The 25,382-nt window shown below is 31.1% G+C and overlaps 1 protein-coding gene and 1 pseudogene across 1 annotated transcript; one reads left to right on the top strand and one right to left on the bottom strand.

Annotated features, from left to right (window-relative positions):
• Positions 1 to 1,743: 1,743 nt before the first annotated feature.
• On the bottom strand, positions 1,744 to 2,256 carry LOC132933815 (KRAB-A domain-containing protein 2-like). Its single transcript, XM_061000095.1, has one exon. It carries the CDS (start codon positions 2,254 to 2,256, stop codon positions 1,744 to 1,746), a length of 513 nt encoding a protein of 170 aa, XP_060856078.1.
• Positions 2,257 to 10,850: 8,594 nt separating this feature from the next.
• On the top strand, positions 10,851 to 13,167 carry LOC132933806 (uncharacterized; annotated as a pseudogene).
• Positions 13,168 to 25,382: the final 12,215 nt, after the last annotated feature.

The raw sequence follows: 25,382 nt of genomic DNA, 5'->3' as shown, positions 1-25,382 counted from the left end.
TGACACTGAGTGCTAGATTCATGTACAGAACGTAAATATTCATCCCGATCAACCCGATGATCCGCATCACAGACCAACAATATTATTATTATTATTATTATTTACAGTCTTGTAAAGATTACTTTTATTTTGTATTCGTAATACATATTTGAATAAATGAGAAATATGGTATTCAGAATACGTATTCGAATAGTTATTATAAAATATATTCAGAATACATATTCGAATACTATTAGAATACTTTTTGCACAACTAGTTTTTGTCAGTTTTTGGTAATTAACATTTATTAATTAATAACTACAAATACATTGTAATCATAAGTTATGTATACATTTTGATATGATACGGACCATATAGGATACAACACATTGGTGTTTATAAAAATAATCATATCATGGACCAATATTATACTTCGTTCAAAGAAAAAAATTAATATTCATGATTTATAATATGTCTTGTCACAAATTTAAAACTATTTTTTTGGATCGGAAAATGTATTTTTTTAATGAATAAAAAATAAGACTAAAAGTATTTAGAATAGTATTCGAATACAAAAAAAGTATTCAAATACTTTTATTCGAATACTTTACAAGACTGATTATTGTTCAGTTTGATAAAAATATTATGAGCTTGCTGCCGCCGAGTCGTCTCTAATATACTTTAGACGTGTCCATCTTTTTAATTTTAAACGGAAGTGGCCCAATCAGGGCCGGGCCGAGGGCCTGGCAAGGTGGGCGCCTGCCAGGGGTGCAAAATATGAAATAGGAATGGGAGCGCAAAATTTGATATAATTAAATTTGAAAATCTAGGCCGAAATTTACTATTTGATATTGAAATTAATTTTCATTCACGGCGATAGACAATATAACTGATATCGTTAAGGAATATATTTTATTTATAACAATGTATATGTCACCAGCAGTACCTATAGACAATTCCGGTATTTTGCAAACTGCTTAGGCATTATGCATATTGCCGACCCATTTTAGGCAATATAAATAAAACATATAATTTTTAATATTATTTTACATATAACCTAGGTATTTTATAAAATACCTAGGTTATATGTAAAATACCAATTTCTTTTTCTTATATTAATTTTTATCTATTTAATTATATTTATTATTAATTATATATTATTTATTATAAATATTTTTAATTTTAATTTATATTTTTATACATTATAATAGTAATATTATTTATACATTTTACTTAAACTAATAGCTACTTATTACAACATGTTGTAGAAAAATTACATTTTGAAGTGCACAAAACATTATTTTTAAGGCAAATGCACTTTTTATTTTGTCACTTGGTCTTACAAACACATTTTGAAAGTCCTTGGCCAGTTCCTGTGGACTGTTCCTTTGCTACTGTTCGTCCTTTGTCTGTGTCTATTGGAATCTCTTCAATTTGTAGTAGCTTTTTCTGACATACTGTAAACTGACTTCTGGCATATAACTGCTTCAGAACTCCATCCCGAGTTCCTAATTGATAAAAACCATCACTTGTCACCTAAAAAAAATAAATTATCTTATAGTTATTAATATTAAACGCATAATTATTAAAACTATTTATTACCTCTAAAACAATTGCCAGTATACTTCGTGTATCTAAACGTCCTTTATCTACCTCAGGAACTGGAACACGTACAGTTGAATGAATTGCCACCGGCAATAGCTTCTTATCCGACCACGCCATCATTTTTTTTGCTTGATTTTCCAGATTTTCTTTAGCTCTAGTTCACATGACATTGGCGTTTTCATTATTTAATTCGATAGTTGTAGCTAATTGTTGTTCTGTGTCTGATGTTTCATTTTCGATGTTTTGCGGTTGTTCTGTAATTTTTTCTGTTTCTGATACTTCATTTTCAATATTTTGTGGTTGTTCTGTGATATGTTCTGTGTCAGCTGATACTTCATTTTCGATATTTTGTGATTGTTCTGTAATTAATTCAGCTAACTGTTCTTTATTTTCTATCATACTTATTACATCGTGTGGTAAATTTGAAGTGTTTAGACCAATTTTAATTTTGCAGCCAAATATAGCTTCACATGGAGACATTTTAATACCAGAATGATAAGCTCGGTTTTTCATAAGCTGGATGATTCGAAGTCCTTTGCTCCAGTGTCGGTTTTTTTCATCTTGCATCCATGTTGTCAACATATTTTCAATATCCTGATTTGCACGTTCTACACTACCTTGAGATTGACTGTGCCTCGGTTTGCCATGCACTATTTTTAATTCGGGCCACATGTTTCTTAAATTAGACACTATTTGGTTTGAAAATTCTCGTCCATTATCAGACTGCAAAATAGTAGGAGCTCCCAGCAACGTAAAAATATCTATACTATTATAGGCTACCTCTTCAGCCCTTTTAAATTCGAGGGGCTTGAGAACAACAAATTTAGTGAGGTGATCCTGGTACACCATAATAAATTTAAATTTTCTATCAGGATGATACTGAAAGTCTATTAAATCAACTTGGCATCGGGAATTAAAGTCTGAAGATATTATTGGTTTAACTACCACTCCTTTTTCCGAGCCTTTTTGTTTTTGTTTACATGGTTCACAAAAATGCAAAAATGTCTCCATATCATTCCGTGTTATATTTTTATATTTATTACCAAGTTCTTTGATCATTCGATCACGCCCACCATGTCCTATTGATATATGTGTGGCTCGCAATATATCAAATAGCTCACTAGTTGGCACATAGTACAGCAGAACATTGTCGTCTTTTATAGGAAATATAAGTTTTAAATACTTAACGAAAAAAAAAATAATAAACAAAATCAGTAAACGAAAAACGAAAAAAAAAATGAATTCCATTTGAACGTGTAAATTTAAGTATTTTTTCTAATATGAATTTCTTACCTTTTGATTAAACCGAAGTTTTTAGGCTCTTTTTTCGTACGTCCAGCTTTAAGTTCTGAAATAATCTATATCAATTCATTATATTTTTCATCAGCTGGATTAATAAAAAATATGATAATTTTTGATTGTAATAATTGATTGACGATGATACACCATCGATTATGGCAGACGTTTATTAGTAATGTTCTAAAACAGCAAAAAAAACAGAAACTATGATTATCGACGTCTTTGTCATATTCAACAATTTATTTTATGTCTATTAAAAATGACCAACAATTGATCTATGTGTGTATCAAAATGGTGTTAAATAAGATTTTTTTATAGAAAAAAGAAATTTCAGGGTGGTCAGAACTCTAGAACCCTAACCCTGCGTATGCCACTGATTGTTTGATCTATCCATGTTTACGTATTTATTGTATTTTAGTTTTTTTGTGTTCCTATAATATTGATATAAAATTATTCCTTATTACCTGTAGATTATAATGGTACATCGCGTTTATGTTACATTAATACGGCCGTCACTTCTACGTATTTTTTAGTTTAATTGCAACACACGTATTTTATACGTTTACTGTTTCAAATAAAAATGTAGTTTAAGTCGATACCCCCCCCCCCCCCCTCACCAATAATAATCTATACCTACGACCCTACTTATAGGTAAATAAGTTAACATTAAATTTTTTTAGGGAGGAAGGCGCTATTTTTTATTTTGCCAAGAGCTATTGATCGGCCCGGCCCTGGGCCCAATGATTAAGTTTAGTATTTACAAATTGATCGATTAATGATTTATAAGAATAGAGAAATAATGTTATGTATAAACGTGTGATAACAGTAGTTAGACAAAATCAACAGTTGATAAGTATAAAAGGTACAATGTGGTGAAATATTATAAATTATAATGGTGTATAGTGCAGAAACATAGCGAAGTATTGGTTTTACAATGATGTGTGTACTGTGTTATTGCCATAACTCATCATTTTAAGGCGATTGAAAGTGGTGATTTTCTGTCTTTGTCTAACACATGTTTTACAGGAAAAACTCGCTTTCTTCGTAGAATGCTCTGATTAAATTATTTTTTTGTTATAAACAGGATGACTTTCTCCAAAGCACCTTAGATTTAGATTAATCCTTTTTAAATTAGCCTATCTAACGTTTCTCCAGCACGCGCATAGCAATAACGGTCTTTCTCGTGTTTGGGGCGGTGTATAAAATTGTATTTTGCTTGTACAAAATTGTACATAAAAAAGTACATACTACTGTCAACTTTTGGTATTAAAATTCGAAAGTGGCAGTGCTGGCGAAACGGAGCTATTTTATAAATACTATAAACCGATATATATTATAATATTCCCGTCCACCAGTACCAACTAGTAAACCCCGGACGTTTCGCTGTTTCACCCGTGTTTACTGTCCGGACGCATTTGGTTGTTACTTGCTGAATTTGTGAGTTACGGCCATGGGGAGGGTCTCGTTATCTTCGTCGTGACCTCCCCTAACCATGGCCGTATTCACAGGGTTGTTCTGTAGTCCAGATAGCTTAAGTTTGGTTCTATGTCCCTCTGAATACTTTTGTTTCTTACAATGTTGTATTCTGATTGTTTGATGGTAATGAATTATGTAGTGTATGGTGTAATTGTTACACAGTTATTTAAAAAAAGATAAAAATTCGATGTAAGAAGAGAGTAATATGTATATGGGGACTCTGACTATATTTTTTAATTCATTTATTCAATAATTCATTTAAAACATTTAGTCAGATATAACCGAACCGTTAATCATTCAAGATGTGTAATTTTTTTTTTTATAAATCGAAAATTATCTTATTTGCGTTATTAGTTTTTGTCACATTATCATTGACTGTCTCGTTATATCATTTATAGTGTGTTGACCCCACAGACATCTATATAGTACTATATAGCGAACTTCCACTGTGAATTGAAGCACCAAGGTCGGGGGGCAATTGCATTGTATTTCATATGACAAATAAGATTAATTACGATTTATTTTGTATGGTATTTTATTATTTCTAAACCTGTAGTTTTAAAAACAAAAAAAATATTTTATGTAAGTCATTTTTTATTTACTATTTTATTTTACCATTAAAAACGATGTTGTTCCTAATACATTTTGTATAATGAATGAAATGTTTTGCCCCCCGAGAAAATGGCGGCCGTTGACAGCTGAGCTTCACTTGAAAACAATGTAAATTATATATGAGTACCTTATCTAGTTAGTATATAGATATCTGTGGTCGACCCACAGGACCGTGTAAATATTATCACAGTAACCGCGGTATCAGCGCACCAGCTGTCGTCAGCTCTCACCCCTCTGTATTTATCATAAACGCGCGATCGCCGTCGACCTCCATCGTTTTTTATTTCCGACGGAATGTCCGACGATGTAGAATAAATGTATGTAAATTATATTTTTTTTAGAGGATTACCAATATTTATAATACTTGTTATTTAAATGTATTTTAATAAATATATTTTTCTGGCCATCTAGCCGTTTTTTGGTGATCGAGACGTTTTTTATGTTTCTGACCATTTTTTGCTTATTCCTAACCTTTTTTTTTTGCTGATAAATTGAGAACATTATTGCAAAATATTATATTTAGCTATTTCAAATGAAAAAAATACATTAGTCGATATTACCTACCTCCAAATCACATTGATACTATCAAGGTAAACAGTTCATAAAAAAAAAAAACATGAAATATATTTACTAGTTTTTTTTTTCTATAAATATCAATTAAATTTTATTTGTTGGGTAAAAAAGCGTGAAAATTTAATGCAAGGCTCCTGATATATTGTTCTAATAGCAGTTGAAAAATATTAAAAATACATAGGCACAATTTTTTTTTTATAAGCATTTGAAGTTCAAATGTTGACAAAATGTATCAAATTTAAAGTTTAATAATTTTTTGTAGTTAAAAATCTATAAAATGTTCAACTTTTATAGCCGTTTTCACTCAGAATCGTTTTTCTTATCAATGATATTATATCATTGAATTCAAATTTAACACCATCCATCACAATTGTAAGAGAACTAGATTAAAAAAAAAAAAATTAAACAAAGTATAATGATTTTAAGTTTTGTTGTAATTTAAAAATATTAATTGTTGGTACTTGAAACTTTTAAAGCTTCTATAAAACTATATTAATTTATACATACAATAATTATACAATGACGTTTTTTCGATTTCTAGAACAGTTGACGCGTTTCGTAAATTAATATTAGATACCTACTCGCTAAAAAAATCAAATTTATTAGAGATATTCATCTGAATAAAAATGAAAACACGTCAATAGATATTGAATCCGACACCATCTGATATATTATCAAGTATAAAATATGCCCAAATTACTTAATATAATGGTTGGATTAGTCATAAAAATGTTATTGAGTTCGTAGTAAATTTACTAATAAAAAAAGGTGGATAAGTGGATGTCGCTCTGCTGTACAGTAGATTACAAGTGGGTCACTGTAATGGATGGTGTTAAATTTGAATTCAATGATATAATATCATTGTATAAAAAAAAACGATTTTGAGCGAAAACGGTCTGTCAGCCTATGATATTACCGAGTATATTTGATGATATTATTGTGAATAAAGTAATTTATATATAACCTATTTACGTGGAGCCTTGTTTTAAATTTTAAAATTTTAAATCCTTAGCCATAAAAGTTAAACATTTTATACATTTTTAACTACAAAATAATTAATAAATTATAAATTTGATAAATGTTGTCAAAATTTGAAATTTAAATGCTTATAAAAAAAAATTGTGCCTATGTATTATTAATATTTTTCAACCTTTGATTAGAACAATATTATCAGGAGCCTTATATTACATTTTCACGCTTTTTTACCCAACAAATAAAATGTTATTGATATGTATAGAAAATAAAACTAAAAAAATTGAAAACTGACAATGTCCGTAAACAGCTCAAAAAGAGTCAAAATATTTTCAAAATGTTATGGTGTATAGAAAATGCTAATATAAACATTCAGTGAAATTTTCAAGTATCTACAGTCATTCGTTTTTATAAGAAATCGAGTGAATATCAAATGTTGTAAAAATATAAATTTCAGACGCTCATAAAAATTGTATTTAAGTTTCTTGTAGATATTTTTTTTTTGATAAAGATAGACAAACTTATGAGTAATCTTATATTACATTTTCAAATCTTAGATTTAAAAAGAAAAATTTTTATGAATTCTCAGCTCAAAATAATTTGCTAATTTTCATGATTTTTCAGTATTTTATCAACATTTGAACTTGAAATGCTTATAAATAAAAACAGTGGCTAAGGATTTTCAATTTTTTTCATCTGCCTTTGAAACAATAACCTAGGAGCCTTCTATTAAATTTTCACGCTTTTTTACCCAACAAATAAAATGTTATTGATATTTATAGAAAATAAAACTAAAAAAATTGAAAACTGACAATGTCCGTAAACAACTCAAAAAGAGTCAAAATAGATATTGAGATTAAAAATAAAAATATTTAGTATTATAAATAGAAAATAATAAAATATTATACAGTTACGTAAAGATAGTAAGGGCGAAAATCCAAAACGTGGTATCGCCAAAATTAAAATGTTCACAAATTAAGAAAAACTATATCACGTCCTATGACATGAACATTTGTAATTGGCGTAATCAATGAAAAACGACACATAAAAGGAATAAGCGCGATGACTACAATATTAACTATAGGAACAGTAGTGGTCGACGTTTTTATTAAAGACAAAAAGTTTAACGTAAAATTCGATATTGTCCATGACGATTTTCCTATACCTGAAGCAGGCATCTTAGCAGCATTTCTAAAAAATAATAAAGCTATAACTGATTGGGATAAAGGAGTACTAATTATACCCGAACCCATAGAGAACAAAGTCGAATCTGTTATAATACCTGCGCGCAGTAATTGCGTGTTACAGGTCAAAGCCGATGAGATAATACGGTCTAATTTAGTAGCGATTAAAAAATATGCTATAAACGACGATGTTATAATAGCAAATAGTTTAAGCCCGGTGCGCGACAACACCATAATAAGTAATATAATTAACATATCCGAACAATCTTTTATTATTGACGAATTAACCACGAGTAATTTGAAATGGGAGCAATATACGGATAAGATTTTTTTATTGATGAGGATCACGTGCCGGTAGATAGGAGTCATCCGGGTCGAATAACATTATTAAACGATTCAATTAAAACTGATCATTTGAATAAGGAAGAAAAACAAAACATTATAAGCATTTGTAATGAGTATTCTGATATTTTCCAACTAGAGGGGGACCTATTGACTGCAACGGACGTTGTAACCCATAAAATTAATACACCACGGTTAACGAAACATGAGATTACGACCCAAATGAAATTCACGAACGAAAACAAATTTATTGTAGTTAATAAAGATAATCGAATAACCGTATTGTATAAATTAAAAGAAACACATTTAACCGAATTAACGGGGAACAGTTTTTTCTGGCTATAGACGAACTAAAAACATTTAGCGAAACAAATGGAATAAATCCATTTTCCATTATTCGTTTTGAGGGGTTAACGACACTTACCAACTTTGAGCGTATTAGAACCATGTTCAGGTACGTGTTCAAGAGAACCGAGGTATGTATAAAAATCTATACCGAGCAAAGCTGGACCGCAGAAGAGCGGGAGCGTATCGTATATGAATATCATAGCACTCCGATTGGGGGGCACTCTGGTGTATCACGGACTGTGAAACGGTTACAGATAAACTACAATTGGAAAAAGTTAAAAAAAGACGTTAAAAAATATATTAGGAATTGTGACATATGTCAGAAGAATAAGTCGCATATCAGAACGAAACAACCTATGATTATCACCTCGACGGTAACAAACCCGTTCGAACGTATATGTGTAGACATAGTGGGTCCATTACCACCCACGACAGGGGGAAACACGTACATCTTAACACTACAAGATGAATTATCACGGTACTCGCTAGCAATGGCGTTAGTCACCACTGATGCATCTACGGTAGCGCAAGCATTCGTAGAACATTTTGTGTGCATTTTCGGAATTCCGACTTCGATACTCACCGACTGTGGTACTAATTTAAAACGAATTATGCAGGAAGCGCATAAACTGGCACGCGAAAATTTAGTTAAAAAGAAAGAAAATAATAAGCATTACTACGATAAAAATTCACACGCGATTAATATACAAGTAGGGGACAAAGTCCTAGTAAAAGAGCGTAACAAACGTAACACGTTGAGTAGAAATTGGACGGGCCCATACGAAGTACTCGCGGTACACGATAACGAAAATATTACTATTGACAAAGGTCGTAAGGGTTACCGTATACATATAAACAATGTTAAATTGTTTTATGAAACCGAACTATGAGGAAAGTTATTCAATTATTTTTTGCATAAAGTAGTAATAGATATATACATATTAGTAGGAATAATAGTGGGGTTTTTTTTTTAGTATGATAAGAAACTTCTTTATGATTATTTTGCTTTGCATCAACAGAACCCCAGTGGGACAAGCTACCATTATTTACCGAGAGGTAGAACCACCGGTGATTAAGGGATATGATAGCGAAGAAGAGTTAAGAGCGGGTCGCACCCTAGCGTGGCGAGTTACAACCGAATTTTACGAAAACAATCCCGAAATAGACACACAAGCATGGCAGTACTACGGGATGAGGTGCATGTTAAAACTAAGGGGAATGGCTAGACGCAGGCATAATGCCAGGATCAGAACGAATTAATTTTTAATTTTTTTTTATTATTTTATTGTATCCTATTAGTATATGGATAGTTATTCAAATATAAGACCGACTATGGATAACTAAACAACACATATGTTTTTATTTTTATTTTGTTTTTTCTTAATATTTTTAAAAAAAAAAAATTACGTGATTTTATCTGCAGAAACGAAACGCATAAATTCGTCGTTATGGATTTCGAGTTTTCGCCCATAGACAGATACAGCAAAGTACTGATCTCCGGGGCGATATCTAATAGTCTGGACCGTTTCAAAATTACGAAATTAGAAGGCAGACCTTTATACCTACCACAAAGGGACAAAGAGGTCAGACCCATGAACGACCGAGAAATGCGTCAAGCTATTAAAGAAATACACCGGGTATTTGCAAAGAAACCCGAGTTACGAGAGGCGTGTTTAGAGCAATTCAAGCTAAGTTTAAAAACCAAGCTAGAAACATTGAACGTTCATTAATAATTATCTAAAAAAAAATAATCAACAATGTGTAATAGTGCTATTTAGTGGGTCAAGTGATAAGGACGTACTATATAAGTTGGTGATTGTCCAGTATAATATATTAAATATTTTATGTTATGATACCACACATACACAACATTTCTATATACAATTATAAAACTTACGTACGCGACAACTCATTTGCGAAATCGAAGTAGGATATTACGAAAAAAAAAGGAAGGTTACTGAACCTGGTCGAAACACATAATTTAATCTGTAAAAAAAAACATAAGGTCACACACGCGCACGACCTATGTACGGACGTGAAATATACGAAGTGCATTTTTGATTTCATAATACGACGTTATCGATACGTACATTTAATAAAGAAATGTTAGACAGGAATTATTAGTAATTTTTTTTGTTATATTATAGAGATAGGTATATATAGGTATATAGATAGACATGTTTATAAACATAAAATACACGTAGACAATACAAATACGTGTAAACGATTTGTATCCGTGATGTCCGTTCAGTATCAGACATCAGTGAAAATTATTAAGCTTTTTCATACCAACTAACTTACTTCATTATAGTACTATACGTCTGTACGAAGTACACGTTTGTACCTATATTACTTTTCATTTTGTGTTGTAATAGTTAATATTAACTTACAATTTATAAATCTAATTAATTTTCATACCTATTTTTACTAACTGTTATAATCAATTATTTCAGCGGAAATATGGCTGAGAACTTAGATGATATAGAAGATCTAGCCGTCCTAGCATTGTTACTAGATGAAGAAGAAAAAATAAATAATTATACAAAACAAAATGACTTTGGGTTCACGACGTATGGAAAAAAAGAAAAACAGAAGGAGAATTTGCCACTTTATATAAAGAATTAGTAGATCATGAAACGAAATTTTTTGAATATTTTCGAATGCCACAATACAGTTTCAACGTATTGTTGCATAAAATCAAAAATGATATTAAAAAACAAGACACTTTTTGGAGAGAAGCCATAACACCAAGAGAAAGACTGGCAGTTTGTTTAAGGTACGTGTACAATTTTACTATGTCATGGTAATTTATTTTTGTAGATTTAATTATGCTTAACACATTTTAAATTCTTTTAAAATAAATTTTTTCTTGTAAAATTAATAAAATAATATGAATTACTTTTAAAATAAATGTTGTCTTGTATAGTATTAACAAATGTTGAATAGTTTCATAATAAATTTAAAAAAAATGTAATTGGTATACAACTAATATATAAAAATTAACATTATAATATTAAATTATTTGTAAATATCTGTGTATACTTCTACGTCTGTAGGTTCTTGGATGTTATAGGCAAAGTTCTGAGAAGCGTTTAAAGACATATCTTGACTTGAATGTGCAGGGGATGGTGACGCATATGAACAATACAATGTATTTGTTGGCACTTGAACGTAGGGATGGTTTTGAGCATTTTTTTGAGTTAATTGTGGAGATGGCGGTGAGGACAGGTAGTGTAATGTAGATGTCATGTATCTTGGTTCTTGTACGTATTGGTTGTTTTGAGCTGCATTTGGAATAATATTTTGATTAAATTGCTGATATGTTGGCGATGGTACAGTAAAATATGGCACTGTATGTGATTTTTTTTTCTGTTCTTCGTCTAAGATCATTTTCATTTCATACTCTTGGACTATTGAAAATATTTTGGATTTCACTAAGTTTAAATAATACGGTGTAAATGTCTTAAGTGTTGGTGAGAGGCCTGCCAAAAAAGCATCAACTGGATTATTTTGAGTGACATTGGACATATTATTTTCCTTTTTTTGCATAATATATTTCATCAACGTGGTTGAAGCCGAATCTGGTGTTTTAATTATTGAACGTTTTTGGACCAATTGTTGAACTGGCTTAGACGACCGGGTTTGTTCAACATTTTGCGATTGCTCACCATCTATATCGTTCATGTTCTCATCAATTTGAACTGCAGCGTTTTCATTTTCATTTTCGTCCACGTTGTCATTGAAAAAGTCTACGTTGTCTTCATTGCCAACTACATCTTCTATGTTTCCCAAAGTGTCCCTTTCTTGTAGATGTGGTTTTAAGAATTGTAGCTGGTCATCAAATTTATATTTTTTCACTTTTTTAGCGGCTTGCCCACTTGTTGTTTTTTTTATGGATTTTCGATAGTTATCTTGGATATTGTTCCAACGAGTTTTGCAAATTTTTCCTATAATTACATGTTGATACTATAATAATAAAACAACTAGTGTATTTCATTATAATAATATTAAGTTCAAAATAGATAATATTTACATGCTTATTACTAGGGCCCGGATTTATATGCATAAGTTACAATTTTGAATTATAGTCAATAGATCCGGAATACATAGTTTTATTTTGTATATTTTTTGCATATTTGAATGATAACCAATGTATAAATCCATACATATTTCGTATGTTTTACTGTTTTAGTACCAACACATAATTCCGGGCCTTACTTAATACGTTATTTTATATTTTACACATCAATAATATCATAAAGAAAATATTTTTATTACGTATTTATTCATATATTTACACTTAAATTTAAATTATAATATTTATAAACTAAAACGAACTATTAAATTGTCATTTTACTATTTTCTTATAATTGTTATGTAATTAAAAAATTATAGGTATATTTGATGTTTCAGATTTTTGGCTACAGGAGATTCCTTCAAGACAATTTCATTTAGTTATCGTCTAGGTCATACAACTGTTTATAGAATTGTAATTGAAACTTGTAAAAGTATAGTAACAAATTTAATGTCAGAAGTAATGCCACAACCCACAGAAGAAAGATGGAAACAAATTGCAAATGATTTTTGGACCAATTGGAATTTTCCGAATTGTATAGGTGCGTTGGACGGAAAACACGTCACTATTCAAGCACCACCAAATACTGGTTCAATTTTTTTTAACTATAAAAAAACATTTTCTGTCGTGTTACTTGCATTAGTTGATGCACAGTACAATTTTATAGCCGTAGACGTGGGTGCTTATGGAAAAAAACAGTGATGGCGGAATATTAGCACACTCTAACTTGGGAAAATCGTTAGAAAATGGTTCGTGAAATATTCCAAAAGATGAATTTTTACCTGGAACCACCATTTCTGCTCCTTACGTTATATTAGGAGACGAAGCGTTTCCTCTGAAAACGTACTTGATGCGACCATATCCAGGGAAGCAACTAGATCAGCGGTTCTTAACCTTTTGTAGAACACGGACCCCGATGAAAGATTTTTAGAGATCGCGGACCCCCTACCAATTTTTTTTCAAATACTTTTTTTTTTTACAAAACATATAATTAAACTTTATTTATTATTTATATTAAACTTATAATTATTACACTTGAACATCATTAAACACTTAAATTTAAAAAAAAAAAATTGTAATATAAATTATTTTATTATTAATTATTATTATTATTATCTTATTCTTAATATTCTTAAAACTTAATTTTTATTTACTTAATTAATAAGTTTTAATGCGATGGTTGATGTTGCATTTCAGTTACTAGTTTTTGAACATCGGGCTCAATACTCGAAAGCTTTAATCGTAGTTCAGATTCTACGTTTTCTAATCGGTTTCGAAACTTATTCTTAATATAAACGAGGGCGGAGAATGCTTTTTCACATAAATAAGTTGTGGGAAATGGAATCAAAACTTTCAGAGCTTTACTCGATAATTGTGGATAATCCTTTCGAACATGCAACCAAAAATGTTCTAATGACTTTTGATTGAACTGCATTTTTAAACTAGTATCTGTAGACATTTCTACAAGGCTATCTTCTTCCAATGATGTCAGTCCATTTATTTGATGAATATCAATTTCAAAAGGTTGTCGAATCCAATTTCTACTTATATCTGGAACAGGAAAGTAATCACAGAAGCTACGTTGCATATCACCCATGTGTTGTATGAAATATTTAGAATCTTTATCTGACAATTCTTCTTCAGTTGATTCAATAAAATTTTTGAGATTTGGAAATGGATCGTAATTCTTCTTTGACAGCCGAAGACTCCACAGTTCCAACTTTTTAATCATCGCTTCAATCTTATCTTCAACTTTGAAAATTGTAATATGTGTTCCTTGAAGACTTAAATTAAGTGCGTTTAAATGAGTAAATATATCTGATAGATATGCTAAAGTAGCCAACCAAGAATAATCATTCACGCGTTCACGAGTTTAAAGCCTCGTTTGATAATACCTCAAAACATACCACACATTGAGGTTTTGGTTCTTCTTCAGATCCGTTGGACGTGAAACCCATTGATAAATAATTACTATCATACTTACGAAGTTTTGTTGACTTTTCTTTACTCGTACACGGAGTTTTTTCATCATCAACGTCAGAATTCTTCCTTTTTAAATTTAACCAACGTTCCATTTAAACTAAAAAGGCTAATGTCTTTAAGATGATTTGAAAAAAAATCACGTATTAATTGAAATTATGTAGGTATAAAACTGATCAACTGCACTTATTGGTAGTAAATATACGACTGTCGAGTGCCGACTTCAATGCTGTATGCCTATAAAATTCGTATGAACAAGAAACTGATAAATAAATATTAATAATACAATTATTAGGTTTAGAATGTTTAGATACTTAATTGTATCGAATTCCACATTGTAATCGGTGTAATAAAGATAAGATAGGTTTACCTATCTCTTACAATATAAGATATATTTTATAATTTTATATGAAACAAAAATAATAATCGAAAATACACTCATGTCACAAATTGACTTATGTTAGGTGGTAAAGTTTCCACGGACCCCTGACATGAGTGTTGCGGACCCCTAGGGGGCCGCGGACCACAGGTTAAGAACCGCTGAACTAGATGATTCGTTAAAACGAATCTACAATTATCGTCTTTGTAGAACTCGTAGAGTAGTGGAAAATTGCTTTGGGATTTTAGCACAAAAGTTTCGTGTTTATAACAGGAGGATACAATCGAAGCCAGAAAATGTGGATTATATTATTTTATCAACATGTGTTCTTCATAATTTCATAAAAAATATAATAATAGTGTCACTGAAAATTTTCAAAATATGAATGATCTAACTTCAAACATAACTTTGAATGATATACCTATGCAAGGAGGGATTCTAGGACAAAATCCCGCCAGCAATATTCCGCCGGACGAAATCCCGCCGCCTAAATCGCGTTTGGACAAAATCCCGTCAGACGGCATCCCGCTAGGACGAAATACCGCAAAAAGTTCATAAATTGTTTTGTTATCAACTTTTCCTTCACACTTTACCAGGCTTAGGACTGGCCAATAGCGAATTTTAAAGATACATAAAATTCATTAAATGGGCGTGTTTAAAAAGTTGTTTAAGATTTATTATTTATTTATTATCGTAGTTCCATATAATATGGTCCTTGTCATTTGGAAAATTTACTAATTTTACTAATTTCTAATACTATTTACTATCTATTTACTATTTTAAACATTAAATTGCAAATTATGTGCAATACCACGTAGGTAGTCAAGAGTTGGCGTCTCTTCAAATTTAGAACAAATAGACTCTATTCTTGCATTTAAGAGTTGATAACGTTTCTTCTGAGACGTATTTTCCTTCCCCTGAATAAAACCTTCTATCTTCACCTTTGTCAGATTTTCGTCTTGTTTGAATGCATTAATTACTTTCCAAATAGAAGGATGTGCAGCATGTAGGAGTGAGTATAAAGTATTGTGCCATCCTTCAACTCCATTATTGGTTCGAGGGAGATCTGCAGATACATTAGTGAAACAATTCCACATAGAAAGAGGAAAAATAGGACTGCGCCGCCTTCCACGTCTATCTAGTCGCCCCAGCCAAGTGTCTTCAAAGTAATTGAGGAGAGGAGCAAGTTCTGGCTCATTATTTTCGTAAAATTCACTCTCAATCAATGTTTTGAACGCATTCTTTACAGCCTCCTCTGGAATAAACGCAAGAGCCGCTATTTGACGAATTTCTAGAGCAAATTCTGCATCGTTCATATATCGCTGTTGTAAAGATGAAGACTGAATATGACGCCATATTGACTGGGAAAAATGAAAGTAACAGCCTCTCACCAGACATTCAGGAAAAACTTCATTGACCGATTTTTGAACTGCTTTCTCGAAGTCTATCATCAAAGTACTAGGTTTTAATGATGAGTTTAATACTTTCAATGCTGTCAGAAATTTTGTGTAAGTAGCTTGGGTCTTATCAGGCAGCAGTGCATAGACAAGGGGTAAGCAGGTGGAAAATTTAGCTCCATGAATAGTATAAATTTGTGAGAATAGTGGCGGGGAAGAGGAGAATGTTCCGTCAGCATACCAATGAACACAAGTTGTGAGGAGTTCTAAATTTTCTTTGGTAGAAAAAATCAGTTATCGTTGAGGATCTTCCTTTCCACTATCATACAACATAAACGGGTTTTCCCCCGTTGTCAGTAAGTATTTTTCCGGTATTATTAAGTCTTCTAGGGAAGACGGATTAGAGGGGGAAGTTTCTAAGCATACCCTATATCGCCGTACATTGCGTTTTAAAGAACTGATACTGGGTAATACACTAGAAACTCCTGGTGTAATGTCTTGGCAAACATTTGCGACTACAGTATGAGTTGATAATCCTACATCCATAGATAACTGTTTCAATTTAGAAAAAATTCGCTTACCACTTATTTTGGCTGGATCAAGTGGGTGGGAATGCACATTCATAACTTTCGTAATTTCTTCACCATTAGTGTGGACTCTCGCGCGACACATAACATTTTTGCTTTCCACGCATTTCCATATTGTTTTATCATTTTTTGGTGGTTTCTCTCTAGAGTAAACTGAGTAATAGATAATTGAGGAAACCTCAATACACTAATAAATTATTACCTTTAGCACTTTTTACAAATTCCATATTAAAACTTTAAACTTATGACGAGAGACACGTGCGACATGAAATGTGTGTGTGTTTGTACTGTAGACTGATTTATTAACTTGATGTTACGAATGTCATAAGTATACTAATATCGTAAATTCGGAGATAAAGTACAATAGATCGTACACGCGCGTCAGTTAATTGCGTATATATATTATATATATATATATCTATATGGCTATACCGTATATGGATTTCCTAATTATCGTTCAAGCGATAAGCGATAACGCATTACCAATACAGATCAGCAGTAGACAACTTTTGAAACAGAATTACGTTGTAATGAATTTACGTACAATACGTTTTTTTGCGGGGTTTTACCCGGCGGGATTTCATTCGGGCGGGATTTTGTCCAGACGCGATTTTGGTGGCGGCATTTCGTCAGGCGGGATTTTGGTTGCGGGATTTTGTCCGAACACCGCAAGGAGGTGGTGCTGGGCGAGCAGTATTTACAACACGAGAACTATACAAACATTTTTTTAATTCCTCAGCTGGTTCAGTGCCGTGGCAAAATGAAAAAATTTAATTAAGTGTATTTTGTTTGATTTACATACATTTATATACTTTGATATTATTAACTATATAGTAAACTAATTTAAGTGTACAATAATTATTTAACTAATAATATTATTTAAAATAATATACATAATATATTATTAATTCAATTGTATTTATATTTGAATTGATATGATTTGTTTTGGAAAAAAATACACATGGCATTAAACTTGATTTATTGAATTTTGAATGTAATACATATTATTATTATAATTACCTATATTTACGTTATAAAATACATTCCGTGCATGGAATAATAAAACATTCATGCAGACTTGGGTAGAATACTTTATGATAATAATATTCCTAAGTATTCGAAATACTTCACAAAAAGTATTCCGAATATTTTTCGAATACTTTTTTTTAGTAGATTTAGATTTCAATAACAAAAATATTATTTTTTTCAATTCTGTGTTTAAAAATGAGCATTATTTAAATCTTGATAATACACGCCCATCTGGCTAACTATTAGCTATATTCAAATTAATATAATTAATAAGTAATAATTAGTAATATATACAAGTATACCTATATAAGAAAAAAAGTATTCCGAATACTGTACTCAGAATACTAGTAAAAAGTATTCAAAATACCGTATCGAATACTTTAAAAAAAAACTATTTAAAAAGTATTCGGAATACTATACCCAAGTCTGCATTCATGCCACATAGGGCTATTATTTATTTTCTATAACCAATAATTTGAACAAAATTGTATCATTGTATAAAAAAAATGTTACCTTTGAAATTAGGTATTCGAAATAGTATCTAACATTGATTCCATTAAAATCTTAAGGGTAAAAAAAACCATCGATGAAAAAATACAATATTTAAAATGATTCTGAGCGGATTCTATAATTAATTTATAAATTGAAATTTTTCAATATATTATATTGCCATGAGAACGAATTTGAACTTCAAATATATTTTGTTGGTAAGGCGCGAAAACCATTTTTTTATGTATACTTATCAATTATTAAGGAATTTCGTTATTTTTGTATTCGATTTTGATTCTCAAATATTTAAATTGAATGTTTTATACATTTTTAACTATTTAAATAGTTTACAGCTTTTCGTGATTTTAATGAATTTTGACACAATTTAAACTTTAACCTTTACAACAATTATAAAAAAAAGTTGTGATTTCATTTTTAGTTACTACCATAAAAAAAGCTTATAAGAATACATTTTTAAATTTTTTGGTTATAATATTAACTACTTATGAAAAACCTTGTTTTTAATTTTCAATCCTTGGTATCATAATTTTAGTTACCTGCTAAGTTTATTTCATCTCCAATACTACGCCAAATACCATCTTTGTATCCACTGTCCATATACTTGGCATGTGATAAATCGTATAACTCCACGTGAGACCGAACCATCTCAATGAGTTTTTCATCAATATTCATTATTTTTAAATAATATTAATTATTATAATATAATATAATAATAATTAATTAACTATAATAATATAATACAATAGGTAAGCAATTTAAAACAAATTTGTCAAATTTAGATAAAATTTAAAATTTAAATTTAAATAAGTCACTTGCAAGTCACTGGGTATGTGCAGTTGAAGCTTGCCAAGTGCAGACTGTCGCAAAAACAAATCGGATGGCTGTTTACATTGTTCCGTATTTTCCATATCCGTATCAGTGAAATCCCCAAAAACATTGTCTTCGACAAATTTTAAAATACGGAAACGGATGGTGCGGACACGGAACGGACACGGTACGGACATGTATAAACATGCGGGTAAATACATTCGTCGAGATATTACAAAGTGCTAGGTCAGGACAAATACATCCGAGTTTAATAAGTGCGAAAGATTTACTAGAACAGTTTAAAAACATTAAACTTATTCTACCTAGTGGGACCAATATGCCACTCGAGGTGCAATATAGCAATGTTTACGATTTAGTAAAGCTTGCAGATTTGACGGTATATTCTAATAATAATAACATTGTTTTTATTTTAAGGATTCCACTAATGTATCAACATGTTTTAAGTTTATATAATTTAATACCACTTCCAGTGTGTATTACAGATAACAAAAAGAAATGTATGTATATTAAACCTAAGCACTATTTTTTTAGCTGTGACAAAATCAAAGGAGCTCTACTCGACTTATGACAATTTTAACCCCACATTTGTAAACCTGTCCACGAATTTTTGGTATGTCCCGAAACGCACCCTTTACATTCTAGGAGTATGAGACCAGTGTGTGGAATACTCCTAATGCAGGAGCCGCGAGAGGTACCAGACAATTGTGAAAGACGACAGGAACGCAATAACTTATACTAAAGAACAAATCACGAACCAACGACAACATGAAGACCGGTACGATCAAATCAAAACAAAAATATATATATGTCGTCATTGGGGGAGCTTCTATATTCTATAATGATTATTATAACAATAAACATTATAATCGTCTGGTTCGTCAGACAGGAAACAACAAAAACACCACCACCCAGACCATGGGAGTGTCCTATCATGATGGAAAATAAATGGGCACAAACTCCAACACCAGAATCAACAGCAGAGGTCACCAGCACAACACCAGAAACAGTAGAAGTTGTTCCAGAGGAAGTGAGCGTAGTGTCCAACCTAATCTATCCCAAATTAAAATTCAACATGAATTAATGGGGGGGGGGGGGGGGGAATTTCTATAATATATTGTATTTTATTTATTTTTTTTTGGAAAGTCAGAGACTTTCATCTTAGAGGGGAGGGATGTAGTAAACCAAAAAGCCATTATATTATTTTAAATAAAATAAGTAAAATAATAAATTATACATAGTATAATTTATGAGTAGAAACGTAGGTATTAATATAATCCTAAATAACAGGAAACATAGAGCAAAGGTGAAAACAACAAGTTGTTTTACCGAGTCACAAAATAGTGCAATTCAACAATATTAGGGATGTATTAATACCCACAGCTATAATACGATATTCAACAATATCACGTAGAATAAATTATACATTTAGTATAATTTATAATGGGTAATGTAGGTAGTGATATGCAATGTAAAATAGGCCTAAATAACAGGAGGCGTGGATCAGAGGTGAAAACAACAAGTTGTTTTACCTAGTCCCATCATAATGCAATTTGACATTACTAGGGAAGTAATATTAGAATATAGATATCACGCCACCAATACGTCATTGTTAGAACCCGCATAAATACGGGTAGAGCCCCTACTATTACTTAGAAGATAGTCAGCCCTCGTCGTAGGTCTATCAAGCTTACGACAGTGCTTATAGTTATTTTGTAATTCAAACTTGTAATAATTAAGTGTTATGTAATTGTCATATTTAAAAAGTCCAACAAGTGTTATTAATTATTTACCTATCTTTCTCAACCACGACTCAAGACGACAACGAACGTGCTACGTCGTTTAAATAATTATTGTATTAGTGTTCAACGTGTCCTTTACGGCGATCACTACAAATGTAAAAAATGAAAAAAAAACGATTGGCGGTGTCAAAATAAATCTATTTTGAGTTTAATACTTAGTTTTAATACTTTGAAAAAGTGTTGACAGGCCAAAATATGGTATTGCCGGCAATACCACATTTTGAATTAAACACCGGCAATATTGCATTTTGCCCACTATCACTAACGTTCAGTACAAAACGTGCTTTTGCCGGCAATACCACATTTTGAATTAAATGCGGGCAATATTGCGTTTTCTCCAGAACCATTAACGTTCAGTACAAAACATGCTATTGCCAGCAATAATACGTTTTGATTTGAACTCACGAAATTTAAAATAAAAAATTATTTTGAATATACATTTTGGTACATGATGTTATATAAAAACGTAAAGTCAATTCATTGGATTCTGATCAGAGTTGTGAACGCGACTGTTTTTAATGTACTATATTTTCCGCACAATTTTTGAAATCTAAATTATTGTGTCAAGACGTGTATCAGTATGTTAACTAATTGGAAAGTCAGAAACTCTAATTTAAAATATAATGTAGATATTCTAAATCAGTTTTTTAAATAAAAAAGCTTATACCTTTTACCAAAGTCTAAAATGTTGTCTCCGTTTTTAAGCAAAAACTTCAAAAAAAAAAAATTTAAATAGCCATTTTGTAGATTTAATAATTTGGATAAAAAAACCGTTTTTAAATCGGTTGTATTTTGAATGAATTGAAGCAATGAATATGCATAGGTATTTTAATAAATACAGCATGATATTGTAAAATTGTATTTTCACACTTTAATAACTAATGTTAATCTAATAGGTAATAAAGAACAAACCAGGTACTCGTTGTAATATTGTTTTATATTTTGTATTTGTTTTATAATATTATTCAATTTGTCCACCACTGCTATGCACAAGTTAATTTTATTGGCCAATTTAATTATAGCTCTAATTTCGTTACAAATATCATAGGTCAATAAAACCAACTTAGCAGTTCATGGTGGATATATTATTAAACAATACTTAACTATCAACAATATAACCCAAAGCAGTGGCGGACTGAACTTAAATTTTAAATGATGTATTTTCATAAGTAAGTGGGAACTTACCACCACCATATTAAAAACATATATTGAATTATTAAAAAAAACGAATGTAGTTGGAATAAGCCCAAATAAATTTGTTGAAGACTTTAAGATATCAATGCACTAAGCAATAAATATTATATTTCCAACAGCACAAATATGGGGATGCCGCTTCCATTTGGGCCAAGCTTGGTACCATAAAATTCAAATCTTAGGGTTGCACAAGAATTTAATTTTGCGTAATTTTAAGTAATATAATATATAATTATATATTATTAATCATATGATGCTAAGATATAAATATATAATTGAATAAATGTAAATAATACATGGGCACAGAAGCGGACAGTAATCTATGAATTTACGTCAATTTTAATCAAACTCATTTTATGTACTTTTCCTGATAGATTCAAGTAATTTCTCTATAAAAAAAGTGAGGATCATAAATACGTTAATGACTATAATCAACATTAAATAATTTTTATTATTTATATTATATCAATATTAAATAATTTTGAAGATAATGAACTTTTGTTTGTTGGGAAAAACAAACCTTAACAATTTTCTTTGACCTAACAAAGTAATTTGAGTCTTTGACACGTTAACCATGAAGGTTTTATGGTTTAAATTATTAATATTTAGATTTAAAGTAATTCGATAATGGCAACGCCATCTGCTGCCGCCAAATAATTTTTAACTTAAATGCGCGGGTGAATAACTGGCTCTCACTGCTGATCATTTTCCTAGCTAGATAGAGTTGACATTTATGATTACGGTTTAGAAATAAAATATTATGATATAGTTTTTTTTTTTTAAATAGTAAATTATCAAAATTATAATTTTTTTAAATTTATAAATATTTAACGATGATCTATTTTTATAATAATTATGATAATATTCGCGTAATATAAATGGTGATATTAGAAAAGGTTTTCAAAAATTGTCAGCATATTGTCTGTTGTTTTTCCCGTGGCATTAAATAACTATTGAGAAACTCGAAAAATTTCAGGCTCGAGATCAACGAAGAACATAGAAAAAGCATATTTTTTTGATTGATGGTGTTTGATATTTATGACTTGTCTAACCGAGCACACAATTTTTTCGAATACAGAGAAGATATCTGTAACTGCAGTATTTAGATGAAGATTCCTAATGACCACTGTAATATTTGTTTGATTGTAGTTGGTAGGTATGGAATGATGCGTTGATGTCTTTTAAGAAATGGATTATGGTTCTATAGTCTTCGGGTTTTTTCAGCTTGTACCTTTAAATGGGTAGACTTCGATTTACATACTAAGCTATTTTGACCGATTTGTTTCGTAAATTCAGAGAGTAGGCTTGACAAATTTAGTTCGTTTTTTATGAAAATAGGTGATGGCAACTGGCAATGGCACTTCCATCGGTGTGTATGTAGTGGTATCAGAGGGCTCCTGACTTATGGTAACAGGTCGATCATCGTCTGTTGCGAGAGGGACGTAGTGACTATAGGTGGCAAAAAGTCCAGGAACTTTTTTTGGGGTGGGCATTGTTGGTGAATGGTGACGTAGGTAAAAATCTTTTAAATTGATTGTTTGAGATCTGAATGAATTTTCTTTTATAGGTTTTTAATTAACTAATCATGCAAATGACTATATTAATTAGTCATACCAGTATATAGACATATTATTTAGTATACCTATATTTTGATGACTAACGCTATTATAGTTATGTAATAATATAATTGGAGGTGAGTCAAACTGCTCGAACAGTTTACCTATTTTTACTATTAATATGTACATTTATTACGTGTATTTAGAACATTAATATTATTTTTGTAATTTATTCTTAGGTATAAATTTGCGCTGAATTCGATAGTGTAATTTTTTTAGTTTTTTAAAGGTAATAAAGTCGATTATGTCCTTATCTAATACGAGTTAATTATAGTCCGAGCCAGCCTCGGATTTGACCAACACGTAGAGTGGTACAGAAATATTAGTGCACGATGTATCACGGGACGTTTTTCATGGAAGTGTTTAGCCTCCTTATCTCTAATCTTCATGCCTAAAAGCATTGAACTAAATATACATGAAACACGAATATTATTCAAAATATGGTCATAGGAAGTCGCCATATGCATTCCGAATCAAGGGAAAACATGGTGAAATGTTATGTTATCTATGCAAATTGTTATCATCATCATAATATTAATGTTAAAAATCACATCGGAATGCATATGGCGGCTCCCGTATGGGCTCATTTTACATATTATATGATAATTATACATATACCATAGACCTTTAAGCTAATGGACAGTGCTTAGAAAGAGAAGTCAGCGGTACGATATAGAATGAGAGAGAACAGAAAAAAAGTAGTAAAATTTATACAGTTCCTTATGTGGGATTTATGTGGACTCCTTCATTACTTTGTGTTTTTTCTCTCTCAGTTATATGGTTATATTATCACCTGGCATTGATTGCAGAGCGGAGTGGTATGCGCTGTCCATTAGTTTATATGTTTATGCATAGTACGCATTCCATGTATTTAGTTCAGTGCCTAGAAGTCTGTGCAAGAGAACGCAGACGGTTCATGTTAGGCAACGTTGGAATAATCTTGTCGAGTGTCGACTACGGGGTATCAGACTAAATGCATTCACGAAATCGTAGTATTCACTCTTACGCGGTAATAGTATAACAAATAATACAGTTCTCAATCACTTTTATTCGGTATATTATCTTATATCACGTCTAGTCGTTGGCTCTGCCGCGGCTGGCTGCACCGCCTGGTTTAGTGCTGCGTCCAAGGCGACGTGTCGATGACCCGACATTCCTGGCCACAGCTCTTTCTTCCCGCAACTTTCGAGTATAGCGTACCGCACCACATTATAATATTATTATTGTTACAAGAGTCAAGGATAAATAATAAGAACAATACATGTATTATGTATGAGAGTTCGCGCGCAGCCGCACCTGGCGACAACCAGTACGACTATGCATTTTCAAGTTGAACCTGTTCGTCTTTCGATCGTCGTCGTTATTTCCTTTTATCGCCTGTCTAACCTTGACCGCAGACCGTAGTAAAGTCATCCCGAGTTTTACGCTCCGCCACCCAGTTGGTTCACTCGTTCGCAGCAATCCTCGTCTCGAGCACATCCATAAGTATACTTACCACAACAGTGTTCGGAACGTTCACTAAGAAAACGAATTCAATCACGTTCACTTTCAGTGTTTAAAAAAGGAACTCGTTCACTTTCACGTTCTTTGAAAATATG

The sequence above is a fragment of the Metopolophium dirhodum genome, chromosome 1, assembly GCF_019925205.1.
Source record: "Metopolophium dirhodum isolate CAU chromosome 1, ASM1992520v1, whole genome shotgun sequence".
NCBI classification, from domain to species: Eukaryota; Metazoa; Arthropoda; class Insecta; order Hemiptera; family Aphididae; genus Metopolophium; species Metopolophium dirhodum.
This window is presented reverse-complemented; position numbering and strand designations above follow the sequence as displayed.